At 44.3% G+C, this 20,792-nt stretch overlaps 1 protein-coding gene and 1 long non-coding RNA gene across 3 annotated transcripts in view; both read left to right on the forward strand.

Moving 5' to 3' along the window:
• The window catches only part of LOC141278004 (uncharacterized), a 28,395-nt gene extending 17,523 nt beyond the window's left edge, over window positions 1–10,872 (forward strand). Inside the window, exon 5 of the long non-coding RNA XR_012330069.1 lies at window positions 9,421–10,872. This is a non-coding gene — a long non-coding RNA (uncharacterized lncRNA). The remainder of the gene's footprint in view (window positions 1–9,420) is intronic.
• The window catches only part of CNIH3 (cornichon family AMPA receptor auxiliary protein 3), a 283,620-nt gene that overhangs the window by 139,649 nt on the left and 123,179 nt on the right, over window positions 1–20,792 (forward strand). For both annotated transcript variants that reach the window (XM_033851151.2, XM_033851152.2), the window contains exon 1: window positions 19,689–19,809. In XM_033851151.2, coding sequence (XP_033707042.1) covers window positions 19,729–19,809 — 81 coding nt within the window. In that variant the 5' untranslated portion in view covers window positions 19,689–19,728. Of the gene's footprint in view, window positions 19,810–20,792 lie in introns of those variants that run through there.

Raw genomic sequence — 20,792 nt, forward strand, 5'->3', positions numbered from 1 at the left:
TCTGGGGAGCAGGCTCAGGGTCCAGGCGGAGCCAGGAGGATGGCAGTGGCTCTAGATATGATGTCTGAGTGTGAATTCCCATTTAGGATTTCTCTAAGCACAAGAGTCATGGCTCTGTGGCGGGGTGTCCTACACCTGTGAATAAATCAGGGATGGAAAAGAGGAATTTTTCCAAAACAGCGAAGTTTCTGGTAAGAGCTTTGCTGCTACTTAAGAAATATTTAAAACTTCCACAAGTGTAAATTAATGCAGATGTAAATAACCATTCAGACAACCAGGAATTTGACAAGCAGAGGTGTCTGCCAACATGTCCTGGGTAATTAACTAGATTTTTGCACTTTCTTTCTTTTGCTGGCAGCACTAGGCAACACTTACTTATTTCTTAGCTCTGACTGGATGCTGCCGATTCTAGGAGTTAAAAAAAGATTTTGGATTTTATTGTCCAACTTCTCAGACTAGGGAACCTACTGTGAGAGTAAAGGCAGACCCTAGAAACTTCTGTTCTCGATTCTGAAGCCGGTTTAGCGTTAAGCCTTGGGCCAAGCCACTAGCTTCTCCCTGACCCTTTTTTTTGTTTTTGGAGCCATTTCACACGGGATCATTCTATCTATCCATTTTCCAGATCTCCGTGGGAACTGATTAAAGAGGGTGAGCTCTGGTGATGAAAGCGGCTGAGTGAGCACAATCACTGCTGTTCAGAAAACTTGAAAATGCCGCAACTTCCTTTTCTAAGTTTGGATCTGCCTTTGCCTCACCTTTGCCTGGACATGAGAACATCTAAATAATTCTCAGGGGCAGCAGCTCAGTGCGTTGCTATTCACAGGCTCTGCCACAGAAGGTCACCGAATTCCCAGCATCTCTGTGCTCATTTCTTGTTCAAGGGCCCTTTGAAGGTATAACTGGTCATAGTTTAGTCTCCTCAGATGAGATGGACTCTCTGGGGTTAAAGGAAAAATAAGTTACATCCCTTCTATGTGCGGGCAAAGCTGATTTTTGTCCTGTGAACTGCAGGCTGCAGCTTCTTTTTGAAGCTGACTCTTGGAGGGTTTGGCTAAGGGCTGTTTTTTTGGACTTTTTTTTTTTCCAACAGTTGGGCGCTTATCTCTGATGGCTGCTCTGTAGCTTAAAGTGATATTTCTGCCCCAAACTCAAGTTTCAGGGATGAGAAAAGATTTTTAACCCAGAATACACACACAGCTGGCCAGCTCCAGGGAAGGACTCCTTGGTCAGAGTGAGAGAGCTCCTTTGGGTGTTCTTTGAGTCTCTTCGGCCCTCACCTCCACACGTCAGTGTGGCACTGAGAGAGGAGAGTGAGGGCCCTGAGGGCGGGGCTGGGGCTTTCCAGCAACACCCAAATGGGGGCTTGGTGGGGACCAAGTGGGACCTTATTGTTTTGCTTGGAGTTTTGCGAATTACCAGTATATCAGCATATTTGCTTTTTTTTTTTTTTTTTTTGGCGGTACGCGGGCCTCTTACTGCTGTGGCCTCTCTCGTTGCGGAGCACAGGCTCCGGACGCACAGGCTCAGCGGCCATGGCTCACGGGCCCAGCCGCTCCGCGGCATGTGGGATCTTCCCAGACCGGGGCACGAACCCGTATCCCTTGCATCGGCAGGGGCACTCTCAACCACTGCACCACCAGGGAAGCCCAGCATATTTGCTTTTAAATGTGAACACAGTACTTGGCATGGGGTCGACCATGAATAAATGTTTGTTAAACAAATGGAAAAATAATTGATGCCCCAATTCCACCACTGATCATATGAAAGATTTTTGCGTTATCGGTTCCTTGGGGTGGTTTTACCACTAACTTCCTCGCTTCTCGCGGTAACTGGTCTCCGTCTTAATCTTGAACCTGAGGCTGTACCTGTGCCACAGAGTCTTCCTTTCCATGGCTTTGGCTCTTTCCCACCGTCTCCCCTCCCAGGTGATGGGTCCTGGCTGAATTTGTGACAGCAGTGTCTGGAGACTGGTGGGACTCCTAGGGCTATTACGCATTACATTTTGCTGTAAGCTTTATAGGGGTCTTGGCCGCGGAAACAGCTCCTTCCCTAGAGTTGCATGTACAGAAACACGATGTGGAAGTCAATTGGAAAGGCAGACTCTAACTTCTCTTCAACCTGTTTTTATTTAATCCAGGTCAATGTTCAAGGCAGCAAACCTACTTTTCTAATTAAGCTTCCCTTCTCACTTTTATTAATAAACTCACAGCCAAGCTAATCTGTTCAGTGGGGTCCTGCACCCCATCCCCTCCATATATCCCACCCACCTGTTCCTCCAAGTGTCGCTAAAGGGTCAACTCCTCCATCAAGTTTCCCCCCTCTCCCAGCCACCACCCCCTCTGAACTGTGAAGTCATTTATGACCTGCATTACCCCGGTACAGTTAGTCCAGGCCCTTTGTGAAGTGTGGGATTTGGGAAATCTGTGGTCAGATTGCCTGGCTTTGAATCCCGACCCGTCCATCTACTAGCTGTGTGTTGTTGGCAAAGTTACCTAACTTCTCTGTACCTCTGGAACTTACAGATGGCATCTGGGAGGAGCTTGGTCTCACTGGGGGAAATGGGCTCCTTGGAGGCCTGTTCCTGAGGATCAGGAGAGAACACACACTAATCAGGTCCAACTGTTTTGGTACCTGCTCCCTGCCCTGCACACCAGGACATAAAGGTTGGCACAGTCCCAGCTGCAGATCTTCCATTTTTATAGACCCCTGGCACTATAAAATGTAAAGCAGGGGCTTCCCTGGTGGCACAGTGGTTGAGAGTCCACCTGCCGATGCGGGGGACATGGGTTAGTGCCCCGGTTGTGGAGGATCCCACATGCCGCAGAGCGGCTGGGCCCGCGCGCTGGGTCTGCGCATCCGGAGCCTGTGCTCTGCAATGGGAGAGGCCACAACAGTGAGAGGCCCGTGTACCGCAAAAAAAAAAAAGAAAAAAATGTAAAGCAGCCCATTTTTACTCCCAGGCGTGTAGCTGCCAGGTTTCCGCAGTCTCTCTCCAGGAAGCCAGCATCCCTCGGCTTCCACCTTTGACGAACAGTGAGGGGGCTTTAGAGTCAGAGCTGGACGTGGATCCTAGCAGGCTCTGCTACTTACTGTGTGACCTTAGGCAAGGGCCTTACCTCTCTGAGTCTCAGTTTTCTCATTGGTAAAATGGAGATGATAAATCTCCACAGTGCAGAGTGTGGGAATGAGAGGAGAGGGTGAATGTCAAGTGCTTGCCCAGGATCTGGCCCCCAGTAAGCACCCAGCATTCGGATTCACTTTTTTCCTATTTATTTATTTATTTTTAATATCTTTATTGGAGTATAATTGCTTTACAGTGGTGTCGTATTTTCTGCTGTATAACACAGTGAATCAGCTATACATATACATATATCCCCATTTCTCCTCCCTCTAGCGTCTCCCTCCACCCTCCCTATCCCACCCCTCTAGGTGGTCACAAAGCAACGAGCTGATCTCCCTGTGCTATGTGGCTGCTTCCCACTAGCTGTCTGTTTTACATTTGGTAGTGTATATATGTCCATGCCACTCTCTCACTTCATCCCAGCTTACCCTTCCCCCTCCCTGTGTCCTCAAGTCCATTCTCTATTTCTGCGTCTTTATTCCTGTCCTGCCCCTAGGTTCTTCAGAACCTTTTTTGTTTTTTTAGATTCCATATATATGTGTTTTAGCATACGGTATTTGTTTTTCTTTTGCTGACTTACTTCACTCTGTATGACAGTCTCTAAGTCCATCCACCTCATGACAAATAACTCAATTTCGCTTCTTTTTATGGCTGAGTAATATTCCATTGTATATATGTGTCACATCTTCTTAATCCATTCATCTGTCGATGGACACTTAGGTTGCTTCCATGTCCTGGCTATAGTAAATAGTGCTGCAATGAACATTGTGGTACATGAGTCTTTTTGAATTATGGTTTTCTCAGGGTATATGCCCAGTAGTGGGATTGCTGGGTTGTATGGTAGTTCTATTTTTAGTTTTCTAAGGAACGTCCATACTGTTCAGCACAGTGGCTGTATCAACTTACATTCCCACCAACAGTGTAAGAGGGTTCCCTTTTCTCCACACCCTTTCCAGCATTTATTGTCTGTAGATTTTTTGATGATGGCCATTCTGACGGGTGTGAGGTGATACCTCATTGTAGTTTTGATTTGCATATCTCTATTGATTAGTGATGTTGAGCATCCTTTCATGTGTTTGTTGGCAATCTGTACATCTTCTCTGGAGAAATGTCTGTTGAGGTCTTCTGCCCATTTTTGGATTGCGTTGTTTGCTTTTTAAAATTGAGCTGCATGAGCTGCTTGTAAATCTTGGAGATTAATCCTTTGTCAGTTGCTTCGTTTGCAAATATTTTCTCCCATTCTGAGGGTTGTCTTTTTGTCTTCTTTATGGCTTCCTTTGCTGTGCAAAAGCTTTTAAGTTTCATTAGGTCCCATTTGTTTATTTTTGTTTTTATTTCCATTTCTCTAGGAGGTGGGTCAAAATGGATCTTGCTGTGATTTATGTCATAGAGTGTTCTGCCTATGTTTTCCTCTAAGGGTTTGACAGTGTCTGGCCTTACATTTAGGTCTCTAATCCATCTTGAGTTTATTTTTGTATATGGTGTTAGGAGTGTTCTAATTTCATTCTTTTACATGTAGCTGTCCAGTTTTCCCAGCAGCACTTATTGAAGAGGTTGTCTTTTCTCCATTGTATATTCTTGCCTCCTGTATCAAAGATAAGGTGACCATATGTGCATGGGTTTATCTCTGGGTTTCTATCCTGTTCCAGTGATACATAGTTCTGTTTTTGTGCCAGTACCATACTGTCTTGATTACTGTAGCTTTGTAGTATAGTCTGAAGTTTGGGAGCCTGATTCCTCCAGCTCCGTTTTTCTTGCTCAAGATTGCTTTGGCTATTTGGAGTCTTTTGTGTTTCCATACAAATTGTGAATTTTTTTGTTCTAGTTCTGTGAAAAATGTCATTGGTAGTTAGATAGGGATTGCATTGAATCTGCAGATTGCTTTGGGTAGTACAGTCATTTTCACAATGCTGATTCTTCCAGTCCAAGAACATGGTATATCTCTCCATCTGTTTGTATCATCTTTAATTTCTTTCATCAGGGTCTTATAGTTTTCTGCATACAGGTCTTTTGTCTCCTTAGGTAGGTTGATTCCTAGGTATTTTATTCTTTTTGTTGCAAAGGTAAATGTGAATGTTTCCTTAATTTCTTTTTCAGATTTTTTCATCATTGGTGTATAGGAATGCAAGAGGTTTTTGTGCATTAATTTTGTATTCTGCTACTTTACCAAATTCATTGATTAACTCTAGTAGTTTTCTGGTAGCATCTTTAGGATTCTCTATGTATAGTATCATGTCATCTGCAAACAGTGACAGCTTTACTTCTTCTTTTCCGATTTGGACTCCTTTTATTTCTTTTTCTTCTCTGCTTGCTGCGGCTGAAACTTCCAAAGCTATGTTGAATAAGAGTGGTGAGAGTGGGCAACCTTGTCTTTTTCCAGATCTTAGTGGAAGTGGTTTGAGTTATTCACCTTTAAGAACGATGTTGGCTGTGGGTTTGTCATTTATTATGTTGAGGTAAGTTCCCTCTATGTCCACTTTCTGGAAGGTTTTTTATCATAAATAGGTATTGAATTTTGTAGAAAGCTTTTCTGCATCTATGGAGATGATCATATGGTTTTTATCCTTCAGTTTGTTAATATGGTATATCACATTGATTGGTTTGCATATATTGAAGAATCCTTGCATTCCTGATATAAACCCCGCTTGATCATGGTGTATGATCCTTTTGATGTGCTGTTGCATTCTGTTTGCTAGTATTTTGTTGAGGATTTTTGCATCTATGTTCATCAGTGATATTGGCCTGTAGTTTTATTTTTTTGTGGCATCTTTTTCTGGTTTTGGTATCAGGGTGATGGTGGCCTCGTAGAATGAGTTGGGGAGTGTTCCTCCCTCTGCTATGTTTTGGAAGTGTTTGAGAAGGATGGATGTTAGCTCTTCTCTAAATGTTTCCTAGAATTCACCTGTGAAGCCATCTGGTCCTGGGCTTTTGTTTGTTGGAAGACTTTTTAATCACAGTTTCAATTTCAGTGCTTGTGATTGGTCTGTTTATATTTTCTATTTCTTCCTGGTTCAGTCTCAGAAGGTTTGCTTCTCTAAGAATTTGTCCATTTCTTCCAGGTTGTCCATTTTATTGGCATAGAGTTGCTTGTAGTAATCTCTCATGATCCTTTGTATTTCTGCAGTGTCAGTTGTTACTTCTCCTCTTTCATTTCTAATTCTATTGATTTGTGTCTTCTCCCTTTTTTTCTTGAAGAGTCTGGCTGATGTTTTATCAAGTTCGTTTATCTTCTCAAAGAACCAGCTTTTAGTTTTATTGATCTTTGCTATGGTTTCCTTCATTTCTTTTTCATTTATTTCTGATCTGATCTTTATGATTTCTTTCCTTTTGTGAACTTCGGGTTTTTTTGGTTCTTCTTTCTCTAATTGCTTTAGGTGTAAGGTTATGTTGTTTATTTGAGATGTTTGTTGTTTCTTGAGGTAGGATTGTATTGCTATAAACTTCCCTCTTAGAACTGCTTTTGCTTCATCCCATAGATTTTGGGTCATCGTGTTTTCACTGTCTTTTGTTTCTATGTATTGTTTGATTTCCTCTTTGATTTCTTCAGTGGTCTCTTGGTTATTTAGTTTAGCCTCCATGTGTTTGTATTTTATTTGTTTAGCCTCCATGTGTTTGTATTTTTTACAGATTTTTTTCCTGTAATTGATATCTAGTCTCATAGCATTGTGGTCAGAAAAGATACTTGATATGATATCAATTTTCTTAAAGGCTTGATTTGTGACCCAAGGTATGATCTATCCTGGAGAATGTTCCATGAGAACTTGACAAGAAAGTGTATTCTGTTGTTTTTGGACAGAATGTCCTATAAATATCAATTAAGTCCATCTTGTTTAATGTATCATTTAAAGCTTGTGTGTCCTTATTTAATTTCATTTTGGATGATTTGTCCATTGGTTAAAGGGTGTGTTAAAGTCCTCTGCTATTATTGTGTTACTGTCGATTACCCCTTTTAGGGCTGTTAGCATTTGCCTTATGTATTGAGGTGCTACTATGTTGGGTGCATAAATATTTACAATTGTTATATCTTCTTCTTGGATTGATCCCTCAATCATTATGTAGTGTCCTCCTTGGTCTCTTGTAATAGTCTTTATTTTAAAGTCTATTTTGTCTGATATGAGAATTACTCATCATAATTGCTACTCACCAAAATTTCTTTTGATTTCCATTTGCATGGAATATCTTTTTCCATCCCTTCACTTTCAGTCTGTATGTGTCCCTAGATCTGAAGTGGGTCTCTCATAGACAGCATATATACAGGTCTTGTTTTTGTATCCATTCACCAGTCTATGACTTTTGGTGGGAGCATTTAATCCATTTACATTTAAGGTTGTTATCGATATATATGTTCCTATTACCGTTTTCTTAATTGTTTTGGGTTTGTTATTGTAGGTCTTTTCCTTCTCTTGTGTTTCCTGCCTAGAGAATTTCCTTTAGCATTTGTTGTAAAGCTGGTTTGGTGGTGCTGAATTCTCTTAGCTTTTACTTGTTTGTAAAAGTTTTAATTTCTCCGTCGATTCTGAATGAGATCCTTGCTGGGTTGAGTAATCTTGGTTGTAGATTTTTCCCTTTCATCACTTTCAATATGTCCTGCCGCTCCCTTCCGGCTTGTAGAGTTTCCGCTGAAAGATCAGCTGTTGACCTTATGGGGATTCCCTTGTATGTTATTTGTTGTTTTTCCCTTGCTGCTTTTAATATTTTTCCTTTGTAGTTAATTTTTGATAGTTTGATTAATATGTGTGTTGGCGTGTTTCTCCTTAGATTTATCCTATATGGAATTCTCTGTGCTTCCTGGACTTGATTGACTATTTCCTTTGCCATATTAGGGAAGTTTTCAATTATAATCCCTTCAAATATTTCCTCAGTCTCTTTTTTTTTTTCTTTTCTTCTTCTGGGACCCCTATAATTCTAATGTTGGTGCATTTAATGTCCCCAGAGGTCTCTGAGAGTATCCTCAGTACTTTTCATTCTTTTTTCTTTATTCTGCTCTGCAGTAGTTACTTCCACTATTTTATCTTCCAGGTTACTTGTCTGTTCTTCTGCCTCAGTTATTCTGCTATTGATTCCTTCTAGAGAATTTTAAATTTCATTTATTGTGTTGTTCATCATTGTTTGTTTTCTGTTTAGTTCTTCTAGGTCCTTGTTGAATGTTTCTTGTATTCTATTTCCAAGATTTTGGATCATCTTTACTATCATTATTCTGAATTCTTTTTCAGATAGACTGCCTATTTCCTCTTCATTTGTTTGGTCTGGTGGGTTTTTACCTTCTCCTTCATCTGCTGTGTATTTCTCTGTCTTCTCTTTTTGCTTATCTTACTGTGTTTGGGGTCTCCTTTTTGCAGTATGCAGGTTCATCGTTGCTGTTGTTTTTTGTGTCTGCCCCCAGTGGGTAAGGTTGGTTCAGTGGGTTGTGCAGGCCTCCTGGTGGAGGAGACTGTTGCCTGTGTTCTGGTGGATGAGGCTGGATCTTGTGTTTCTGGTGGGCAGGACCGCGTCTGGTGGCGTGTTTTGTGGTGTCTGTGAACTTATTATGATTTTACGCAGCCTCTCTGCTAATGGGTGCAGTTGAGTTCCTGTCTTGCTTGTTGTTTGGCATAACGTGTCCAGCACTGTTGCTCGCTTGTCGTTGAATGGAGCTGGGTCTTAGCGTTGAGATGGAGACCTCTGGGAGAGCTTTTGCCATTTGATATTACATGGGGCTGGGAGGTCTCTGGTGGACCAATGTCCTGAACTCAGCTCTCCCACCTCAGAGACTCAGGCCTCACACCCAGCCAGAGCACCAAGACTTTGTCAGTCAGTCATCTCAGAAGAAAAGGGAGAAAAAACAAGAAAGACAGAAAGAAAAAAATAATAAAATTATTAAAATAAAAAATATTATTAAAAATAAAAATGTAATTTAAAGAAAACAAAGAGAAGAGCAACCAAACTAAAAAACAAATCCATCAATGATAATAAGTGCTAAAAACTGTAAAAAGAAAACAAAACAATAAAATGGACAGACAGAACCCTAGGACAGATGGTAAAAGCAATGGTATACAGACAAAGTCACACAAAGAAGCATACACAGAGACACTCACAAAAAGAGAAAAAGGAAAAAATACATATATATTAAAAGAAAAGGAAGAGAGCAACCAAATCAATAAACAAATCTACCAATGATAATAAGCTCTAAATACTAAACTAGATAAACATAAAACCAAAAACAAATTAGATGCAGAAAGCAAACCCCAAGTCTATAGTTGCTCCCAAAGTCCATTGCCTCAATTTTGGGATGATTCGTTGTCTATTCATGTATTCCACAGATGCAGGTACATCAAGTTGACTGTGGAGATTTAATCCGCTGCTCCTGAGGCTGCTGGGAGAGATTTCCCTTTCTCTTCTTGGTTTGCACAGCTCCTGGGGTTCAGCTTTGGATTTGGCCCCGCCTCTGCGTGTAGGTCACCTGACGGTGTCTGTTCTTTACTCAGACAAGATGGGGTTATAGGAGCAGCTGATTAGGGGGCTCTGGCTCACTTAGGCGGGGGGCAGGAGGAGTACGGATGCCGGGCGAGTCTGCGGCGGCAGAGGCCAGTGTGACATTTCAACAGCCTGAGGCGCACCATGTGTTCTCCCAGTGAAGTTGTTCCTGGATCATGGGACCCCGGCAGTGGCGGGCTGCACAGATCCCGGGAGGGGGGGTGTGGATAGTGACCTGTGCTTGCACACAGGCTTCTTTGTGGCGGCAGCAGCAGCCTTAGCGTTTCATGCTTGTGTCTCGTGTCTGCGCTGATAGCCGTGCTGCCGCAGCTTGCACCCGTCTCTGGAGCTCATTTAGGCGGTGCTCTGAATCCCCTCTCCTCACGCACCCCAAAACAACAGTCTCTTGCCTCTTAGGCAGTTCCAGAGCTCTCCCCGAGCTCCTTCCTAGCTAGCTGTGGTGCACTAGCCCCCTTCAGGCTGTGTTCATGCACCCAACCCCAGTCTTCTCCCTGGGATCTAACCTCCGAAGCCTGAGCCTCAGCTCCCAGCCCACCACGGCAGGTGAGCAGACAAGCCTCTCGGGCTGGTGAGTGCTGGTCGGCACCGATCCGCTGTGTGGGAACCTCTCCGCTTTGCCCTCTGCACCCCTGTTGCTGCGCTTTCCTCTGTGGTGCTGAAGCTCCCCCCCGCCCCCCCCCCCCCACGTCTCCGCCAGTGAAGGGGCTTCCTAGTGTGTGGAAACTTTTACTTCTTCACAACTCTCTCCCTGAGGTGCAGGTCCCATCCCTATTCTTTTGTCTCTGTTTTTTCTTTTTTTTTTGCCCTACCCAGATATGTGGGGAGTTTCTTACATTTTGGGAAGTCTGAGGTCTTCTGCTAGCATTCAGTAAGTGTTCTGTAGGAGTTGTTCCACATGTAGATGTATTTTTGATGTATTTGTGGGGAGGAAGGTGATCTCCACATCTTACTCCTCCACCATCTTGAAGGTCCCTTTCCAGGATTCTTAATAACCACTATTTATCCATACTTTCGCAGAACACATAAACGGTTGCTGTTGTTAAATGGTGGGGTCATCGTGACATCTGGTGCTCATGCAGATGACGCTTCAAGGACTTGTTTTGTCCAAATGTGACAGAACTTCCTTCATTCCAAATGCGTGTGTGTGTGTGTGCGCACATGTATGTATACAGACACTCTGATCTTTATAATGATTTCAGATAATCTTTACAAGAACTGAGAAAATGGAATAATTGACTCACAGTGTTTTTGTTCCCAATGAAATTATTTTATTTTATTTATTTGTGTGTGTGTGTTTTATTTTAGTTTTTTAAACTTTTTATTTAATATTGGAGTATAGCTGATTAACAATGTTGTGATAGTTTCAGATGCACAGCAAAGCGACTCAGCCATACATATACGTGTATCCACTCTCCCCCAAACTTCCCTCCCATCCAGGCTGCCACATAACATTGAGCAGAGTTTCCTGTGCTATACAGTAGGTCCTTGTTGGTTATCAATTTTATTTTATTTTTATTTAAAAAAATTTTTGGCTTCATTGGGTCTTCGTTGCTGCACGTGGGGTTTCTCTAGTTGCAGTGAGTGGGGGCTACTCTTTGTTGCGGTGTGCGCTCTTCTCACTGTGGTGGCTTCTCTTGTTGCAGAGCACAGGCTCTAGGCATGCGGGCTTCAGTAGTTGCAGCACGTGGGCTCAGTAGTTGTGGCTCGTGGGCTCTACGGCACGTGGGCTTCCATAGTTTTGGCATATGGGCTTAGCTGCTCCACAGCATGTGGGATCTTCCCAGACCAGGGATCTAACCTGTGTCCCCTGCGTTGGCAGGCAGACTCTTAACCACTGGCACCACCAGGGAAGTCCCTATCCATTTAAAATATAGCAGTGCATACATGTCAATCCCAAACTCCCTAACTATCCCTTCCCCCCACCCTTTCCCCCTGCTAACCATAAGTTTGTTCTCTAAGTCTGTGGTGACTCACAGCTTTTAAAAACAGAAATGCCGGTAGAGCACAGAGGTGTGGAAAAGCTCAAGGAGAAGAGATGGGACTCTCAGAGCACGTTAAAGAAAGGAAAGGAAATCATGGCAGTAATATTTAGACTCCATAAAATTAGATTCAACATTAATCTTGTGAGTTACAGACTCATAAGCTGTGGGGCTAAACTTAGTAGCCTCAGATTTTCTGCAGGACTCCTGAAATTGTTATTAAGGATGGCATGCCTGCTCACAGCACGTGGGAAGCATGGGAATATATTTCACAACTGACAGAAATGCTCAGACCCTCCAGTCTCCTCTCTGAATTAGCAAACAGAAAAAAAGTAATGGCAGCACAGACTTATCATGTTAATAATAACGCCTGCCCTGTATGTGAAGGCATCCACTTCTGTGCTTTCAGAGGATAAAGGGCCAGACTCCAGCATGTACCATGAACCTCTTCCTGAAAGCTCTACAGTTTCTATGTAAGACAATTTCGCCTGACACAACAGCTGCCTCTTAAGTGGTATTGTTAAAATAGACGTTATATATCCAGGTGTGGAAGGAGCCAGGGCCCAGAACTAAATGGGGTGTTTCTAACAAAGGCTCATTGTTTGCCATCTGTTTACAGTGCCTGTTTAACATTGCTAATAATAGCAAAATCACAATTTCCACAGAAGGCAGCATTGGCAGGAAGATGACACTTAGACGAGTTCAGAACATAAGCAGGGAGCTGCCTCCCACTCCTCTGCTTCCCTAACCCCCGGACCCTCTGAAATGGTCAGTTTTGGGGTTCAAGTCCCTCCCTGGTCCCCCTCTGTCCCTCTCCCCACCATTCTTTTGTGAAAATGTGGCTTCTGTGAAAGGCTGGGTCCTGTCTGCACAGGCCAAGCTGGCTTATACCTGGTGTTCATGTCAGAACTGAAACACATCTGCAGGGCGTGGAGAGATGAAGTAAGTAATTTGACTAAAGTCACACAGCTTGCAAGTGGAAATTTAAGCTCGAAGCTTCCCGACTAGTTTGTCATCTGATTCAATTCAGTGAAAAATACTCCCTTTGAACACATTCTACGTCCAAAGCCTTGTCCTAGGAGCCTCTACAAGTATTTGCACTCCTCTGTTGAGGTTCTTATCATAGATGGCTCTGTGCATCTCTGTTAGATTCTGAGTTCCTTACAGGCACGGACTGTGCCATGTTTATTGGGCCTGCAGAGTAGTAAGTGCTCTTAGGTAAATAAGTAAGGGGTAGATATGGTCCATCTGCAGGTTGCTCATCATCAGTGGGGCAGACTAGTTTAAGTCAACTACCATACCACTCAGACCGATAACTGCATCCATCCATCCATCCGTACACATCCATTTCTTGAACACTTACTGGATTAAGTGATACAAACTTCCAGTTATAAAATAACAAGTCAGGGGCTTCCCTGGTGGCGCAGTGGTTGGGAGTCCGCCTGCCGATGCGGGGGGCGGGTTCGTGCCCCGGTCCGGGAGGGTCCCGCGTGCCGCGGAGCGGCTGGGCCTGTGAGCCATGGCCGTTGGGCCTGCGCGTCTGGAGCCTGTGCTCCGCAACGGGAGAGGCCGCAGCGGTGAGAGGCCCGCGTACCGCAAAAAAAAAAAAAAAAAAAAAAAAAAAAAAAAGATATAAAATAACAAGTCAGGGTGATATATATATATATATAGCACAGGGAATGTAGTCAATAATATCAAAATAACTTTGGTGACAGACGGTTACTAGACATCACGGTGATCAATTCACAGTGTATACAATTGTTGAATCAGCGTGTTGTACACCTGAAAATAATATCATATTGTATGTCAACTATACTTCAATAAAAATTTTTTCTAAATTCTTTTTGCATTACAGCATTACAAACTGTTCATTGATATCAAAAATTCTTTCAGTTTTAGCCTCAGTTCCCAGATCATCAGAGATATTATTTAATTCTCTTTGTTTATTTGATGTATGGTATTGTTGTGGACTGAACTGTGTCCCCCACTAATTCATATGTTGAAGCCGTAACCCCCAATGCTTGGAGATCGGGACTATAAGGAGGTAATGAAAATTAAGTGAGGTCATAATGGTGGGTCCTTAATCCGAAAGGAGTGGTGTCCTTATAAGAAGAGGAAGAGACACAGATTCCTTTCCCTCTTCCTCTCCCTCCCCATCCGTGTGTGCACAGAAGAAAGGTCATGTAAACACATGGTGAGAGGGCGATCACCTGCAAGCCAGAGAGAGAGCTCTCACCAGAAACTAAACTTTCTGGTACTTTGATCTTGAACCTCTAGCTTCCAGAACTGTGAGAAAATAAATTTCTGTTGTTTAAGCCACCCAGTCTGTGATATTTTGTTATGGCAGCTGGAGCAGACTAATACAATAATAAATACAAAGCTTCAAGAAAAAAAATTTACGGTGAATTATTGACTTTACGTCTTTCATTGCATCATCCAGGGGTAATTGAATACAGTGACTTAGTGCCAAATTAAAAACATTTAAGAACATTTCTAAAATTTTGGCTGAAATACCAGACTTTCTCCCTAACATACAGGCACTAGCACCGTCTGAACAAAAAGTTTCCATGAAAATATATCTCATTGACACCATTTTTCTTAAACATTGACAATAAAGTTTGGTCATTATTTCAAGTATTATTCCTTCCAACTCCACAAGATCAACAAAATTTTAAATTTCTCATTTTAAAATAAATTTTTAATATGCTTTTATATGAAACAGTTGAAGGTTCATAGAAAGTGAATATTTTACTCTTTTGATTTATAACTTTTAAAATAAGTTGTTTTCTCATTTCAGTAGATATATGTTTTCCAACAAGTGGGAACATAAATCTAGAATGTAATGTATTCTTATATAGGTACTATCCTTTTTAAAATGGCTGTTGAATATTTCATGTTTGGAAATGCTTGACTGTGTTTAAGCACATGCTGGCTAGTGTTAGTTAACCTTTTAAAAGGTACTTTCTTAATATTTTTAATCATTTAATCAACATTTTGTTAAACTTAGAAGATTTTGTTCTTTCAAATACATTATTGTGTGAAACTGATCTTTTGATTGTTTTTCTCAGTGATAATTACAATTTTCTTTGATTGAACCATGAGCTTTGGCAAAATGTGATTGCCACTCTGATGAATATCTAAATCTTTTAACAGTCAACTCAGAGCACCATTTGCATCCCATACTTATATCCCTAGCACTGATGAGACACTTATATTTTTGTTAAAATAATCTAATTATTTTACATTAAAGAAATAAAAAGTATTGTGTGCATTTGCACTGATTCTTGCACAGTGTAAAAATGTTCAGGTCGTTTGGATTTCCACACAGTAAGTATTCTAGGCTATACTTCAATATTAATACTGCTTGTTCTTTTCAGGCTCAGAAGATTGAGTTGTATAATATTTAAATGGAACACTAATAAATGTATCCATGTTGGTTTTCTCTTGATTCTGTGGGTTTGTTTTTAATATTTTATTTATAAATTCTTAAGTTTATAAGAATTAAAACACTACATTTACCACTTACACAAGCATTACAGTGCACAAATACAAGTAAAGTAACAACTATTTAGAATCAGTGGCAACCACGTGATTTCAATATAGTGATAAACCAGGATGTCAATAGCATGGTGTGCTCTGTGATAAATAAGCATCCGAGAGGCCCATTTATCAATGATCCTTGTGACATCCTATGACAACTGGCCCAAATGAATGAGTTTAATTTAGAATTTTTAATTATTTATTAATTTTCCTGTTTGCTGCAGCAACTGTAATACTTACCAACTGGAACAGAAATCTTTCAAGAGTATCACAATCACTGCAGTTATACCAGTGAGGGAATAGGAAGTTCAGGGCTGGTGGGGTGGCCCAGTTATGATGTCAATGGTATTTCCTCCCTCTGTCTTTTTGGCTTCTCCATTCTTAATGTGTTGATTTCCTTCTCATGATCACAAGATGGCTGGTGTGCCTCCAGGCATCAGGTTTGCATTCCAGGTAAAAAGAAATATATATCTCACAGGTTCAAGCTGTGTCACATGGCCACTCCTACCTGCACAGTGGCTAGGAAAAAAATCAAGGAATTGGCTTTTCAATGTCTACAGTAGCTGAAACAATGTAGGTTGTCAGCATATTATGATTTATAAGAAATATATCAATATATTTGGTCATTCAAATGTCCACCATCTTAGCTCACTGCTCCCAAAACCCCTGAAATGTCCTGAGTGATAAGAGCAGTGGGAGCATCTTTTGTGATAATATTTGGTCTCTTGTCCTCAGTTCCTGAAATCACTTCAGAGCCAGAAAGGTGAAACGGTGTCTCGTTATTCATAACAAGCCCCTTTTTCCACCACAACTGGGTTTATGTTAATGGTGTGACTCCTGGAAAGCACATAAGGATGGGGGCTAGTTGTGCAGGGAATCAACCATGAATAGAGGGTTGGAACTTTTAGTCCCACTCCCTGATTTCTGGGAAGGGGAGAGGGGATGGAGGTTGACTCTGTTACCAATGATTTAATCCATCATGCTTGTGTAATGAAGCCTCCACAACAGTCTAAGAGGACGAGATTTGGAGAGCTTCCATGTTGCTGAGCCAGAACCCATCACTGTGGGTGGTGCACCTCAAACTCCATGGGGACAGATGTTCCTGTGTTCAGGACCCTTTCAGATTTTGTCCTGTGTATCTCTTGATCTGGCTGTTCATTCGTATCCTTTAATATCCTTTGTAATAAACTGGTAATCTACCATGTAAACTAGATTGCTAAGTACTGTGAACTATTCTAGCAAATTAATCAAACCCAAGGAAGGAGTCCTTGGAACCTCCAAATCAACAGCCAGCCAGCAGAAGCACAGGTAACAACCTGGTCTTGTGATTGGCATCTGAATTGGAGGACTGGCTTATGAGACTGAGCCCTTAACTTGTAGAATCTGATACTATCTCCAGGTAGACAGTGTCAGAATTGAGTTGAATTGTAGGTCACCAGCTGGTTTCTGAGGGTTGCGTGGTGATGTGGAAAAATCCTCCACGTTGGAATTGGGTGCAGAACACTTTAGTTGGTCACTCAACATCTATTTCTAATCACTTTATTCCTTGTCTTCCTACACTGTGTCATAGCCACTTTTTTTTTTTTTTTTTTTAAGACACTGCCTTGTGAAAGAGTTATTAATTACCTCAGCAGTTAGACTGGGAACCTTGTGAATCCCTAACGATGCCCACAACATATGGGTACTAAACAACATTTGTTGAATAAATAGTAACGGCCTGGGGTTCTTATTTTCTGAAATTCTACCACTGCAGTCACCTTTACTGAGATACCATTCTATAACCAATAAAACTAAATAAAGCATGGCTGGGGAAAGGGCAAGAAAAATAGAGGCTGTGATATGGATGGAGACTTGAAAGTCAGAGTGGTAGGATAATGAAAATTTCTTCTGACGTAGAGACTTCTGCTGCTGGTAATGCTGGGCTAGATCATTCAGACCAATCCTCCGACTGAACACAATTTTAAAAGCTGGATGAAATATAGAAACATCTTCTTAAAAGCACCAAAGACTCAACAAGGGAGTAAGAAATTACTGGAGTCAAGTTCTGAGAGTGGTTGGGAATCTAGAAACATCAGCCCAGCACTTGGGGTCAGTTTTACCCTAGAGGCATTTGCTAATCTAGAACAGGTGGCCGAGAGGCTGCTTTCAGTGCTTTGCAGGGTTGGAGCAAAAGTCAGAGTCCAAGGACCGCCAAGACTTGGGACTTGAAAACCCACTCGCTTTGGCTTGGGATCCAAAAGGACTGTTGCATGTGAATAAGAGTGAGCCATAAAAAAACCAGCCCTTACACAGACCACAGTCAATGGGCAGCCCACAAATCTCAATCCCTGAAATTGGATTGAGGTAATTCTAGAGTGTTCATTTCCCCTAGACACTTGGTAAATGAAGTAGGAAATTTTCTTTGGAGGAAGATAACATCATCTCAGACCTCAAATTTCCACAAGAACTTTTAAAAACAATGTTTGACATACAATAAAAAATTACTAGACAGATGAGGTGCTAGGACTCCGGAAGCAAGAACCAGCAGAAACAAAGGACAACAGATCAGCCTTAAAGGGACTCCAAATATTGAATGGTCAAATTTCCCTTTGAGATTATCATATCGTTTTGGTGTTACAAAAATTTATGCAGTATAATTACAACAATTAAAAGAAATAATTGATATCAAGTAAAAAGCAAAAATAGAGCTAGAAAGAAATATACCAACCACTTTTGTGTTAGTGGTCTCTGAGGGTGGTAAATTATAGCGTTTGCTTCATCTTTTCCCATCTCTGTATTTGCAAATTTTCCTTAATGAAACTTCATACTTGGAGACATACTTTGGTGAAAGATAAAGTGGCAACAAATATAACACAGAGCAGGGCTGAAATCACAGGTATGCAACCTCTACAGTTGCGGGGCGTGGGGCGGGGGAAGTCCTCTACTAAGAAGGGCCTCACCCCTGGTTTAAAACTCTGCCGGTTGCTATCTTGAAATTCTTAATATACATATCAATACATTTAAACAAGAAGCCCCACACTTTCATTTTGCGCTTGGCGGTGCAATGTAGACCTAGAGGCAATTACATGTTGACCCTTATGCAGATAAGGAAACCGAGATTTAAAGAGGTTTAGAAAGTTGCTCTTAGAACGGAGTCTGACTGCAAAAGCACATGCTCTTGACACTTTAGACCAACACCAATACACACAGAGTCACTGCTGCTGCCCACAATAGTCCTCAAAGTCTAGTTTCCTCATTCCCAAGGTCAGACGGCGGGGGAGGGTGGAGGCGGCGAGTGAAAGACGCTCATGCAGAATTTTTCAGGGATGCGCTGCAAACGCAGCCCGGAGTATTAAATCCACAGCTCGGGAAAACCCACCCGAACAACCCTGGGTTCCAAGAGCTTGTCCTGTGTGCCCAACCAACACGCTTCCAACTCCCTCGGCGCCACATTTCCCACTCCCGAGCAAGTGGCGAGATACGGAGCGGCTCCTGCAGCCTTTACGTACGAGGTACACACATACCCTTCCGCAGCTTCCCGCCTCCTCCAGACGCACGTGTTTAAAGAGTCCCTGCTCCTCCCCACCCAGCCCCACCTCGGCGCGGCCGTCCTGCCCCGCCTACGCCGCTGGCTTCAAGTTTCCTCGGAGAGGCTGGCTGGCGCAACCGCAGCGGCGGCGGCGACCAGGATCCTGCCTGCGCTTGGCCGCCCACCTTTCCCCAGCCCCGGCCGCCTCAGTCTCCGCCCGCCGGGGAGGGCGTGCTCGGCGGAGCCGGAGCCGAGAGGGAGGGGATCCCCGGCTGCGCGTCTTCACTTCTCGCAGTGGCACAGGCGGCGGCAGCAGCAGGTGGAGCGAGCTTCCGCGGCGAGCAGCTCTTGGCCTGAGATCCACTCCAGCTGCCCGGGCGGGAGCAGGCCCGCTGGGCTGGAGCCCGTGCCCGGCCCGGTCCAACCCCTCATTTCCGGGGAACTTGTATTACCGAGGCCGGTGGGCCGGGGGCCGCAGCAGGGGCCGGGGCCGGGCGCGCCCAAGAGCGCAGGGCAGCCGTGGAATCCGCGTCCGGGGCGCAGGACCAACGGGACCTGGCTCTTCTCGGCTACCTGAAGACCTGTTCTCCAGGGACTTGGGAGCAGCTCGGGGTCTGCCCGGGCACCTCGCTGGACGCTCTCGGTTGGCTCCTGGCTGGCGCGGGAGAGTCCCGAGCGGCGCTGTCGGCTCTTCTGTGTGGCTTAGGCGCGGAAGGCAGGGGGCTCTTCCCTGGGATTCCGGGGCCACGGGAGCTGTTCACGAGGTCCTCCGTGGAGTCCTCGCAGCCCTCGCCGTGTTGTCTCGAGAAGCTCGCCGGTTGACGCTAATCTGCAGGACTTCTCTACTGATTTGGTTTCTTCCTCGATTTGGGGACAGTTCCCGCCAACGACGCCCGACGCACTTATTTTCGCAAACAAGCAGGACTCCCGGGTCGCCAGAGCCTGCGGGAATCCTGGCCCCGTTCGCGGACCCTCAAGGCGCTTTCCGCTTGGCGTACCTTTTTTGCCCCCCTTTTGAGGGAGTGCGGTCCTTGAGGGGGACAACGGCTTCCTAGGCGCTGCTTTGTGTGTGGTGGGGTTGGAGTGCGGGCGGCCCCCGGCCGGCCATGGCCTTCACTTTCGCTGCTTTCTGCTACATGCTGTCGCTGGTGCTGTGCGCTGCGCTCATCTTTTTCGCCATCTGGCACGTGAGTAACCGGCAGCGGCTTCTAACTCTTTGCTTTCGCCCCCAAACGCGCCCCTGGCCACCTCCTTCCTCAGGTTCCCGAAGATGCCACCTCACTTTATCCACATTGCGAGTGTGGACGGTTGGGAGGCCGGCTGCGGCGCGCCCGAGGTTAGACTCTCTGCCGCTCCGTTGTCCCAGGGCGGGAGACGGTTCGCGGCAATCCTGAGGCCGGGCGCGCCTTCGGTGCCCTGGCTACTGGCTGTAGGCGGAGGGACCGCCGGTTTCCGGGGCAGAGCACCCTTGCCAGGGCCTGGCCTTGTGTCCCAGACCCCGGGGACTAGCGTCTACAGCCCCATCTACCCCCTTACCTCCCCGGCCTCCTCCTCTGCTGCCCGCGGGAGGCGAAGGAGAAGCGCCACCGTCGGCCCGGCAATTAGTCAAGTAACTATAACAACTAAACATTTAAAATGTCAGCATCTGTGGTGGGTTGCATTTAGACATAATTGGAGACAAAGTGGAAACACGACGGGAGCGCCTTGTAAGAGGAAGTAGGGAGAGGCCGGGCCCGGGGAGCGGAGTGGACGGGAACCAGGTGATGGGGTTCGGCAAGGAAGGCAGCGGGCGGTGAGGACGAGAGAAAAGCGAGGAGAAGGCAAGGGAGACTGGGGAAAGACGAGCGTGAATGAAGCTGTGCAGGGTGGTCACGTAGAGAGAGGTGGAGGAGGGCGAGTTTCCTCCTTTGCCTTCCTGGGGACCGAGACAACCAAGTCCCGAAAGACTTTGCAGGTAGCACATCTCCGCTTGGCCAGATGCGCAGCATCTCCAGCGGGCACAAACTTGCGTGCTGCCCTTCCTGGGGCTACACCAGGTTGAGGGCAGTCGTGGTGAGTCCTGGTTCTGCAGGGGTGGTGTGGGAATAGTGGACAGAGTACTTCTGAAGAGAGGGAGAGAGGAGTGAGGAATGCTGATTCTCTCATAAAGACAGCACAACATTGGCCAAGT

The sequence above is a fragment of the Tursiops truncatus genome, chromosome 1, assembly GCF_011762595.2.
Source record: "Tursiops truncatus isolate mTurTru1 chromosome 1, mTurTru1.mat.Y, whole genome shotgun sequence".
NCBI classification, from domain to species: Eukaryota; Metazoa; Chordata; class Mammalia; order Artiodactyla; family Delphinidae; genus Tursiops; species Tursiops truncatus.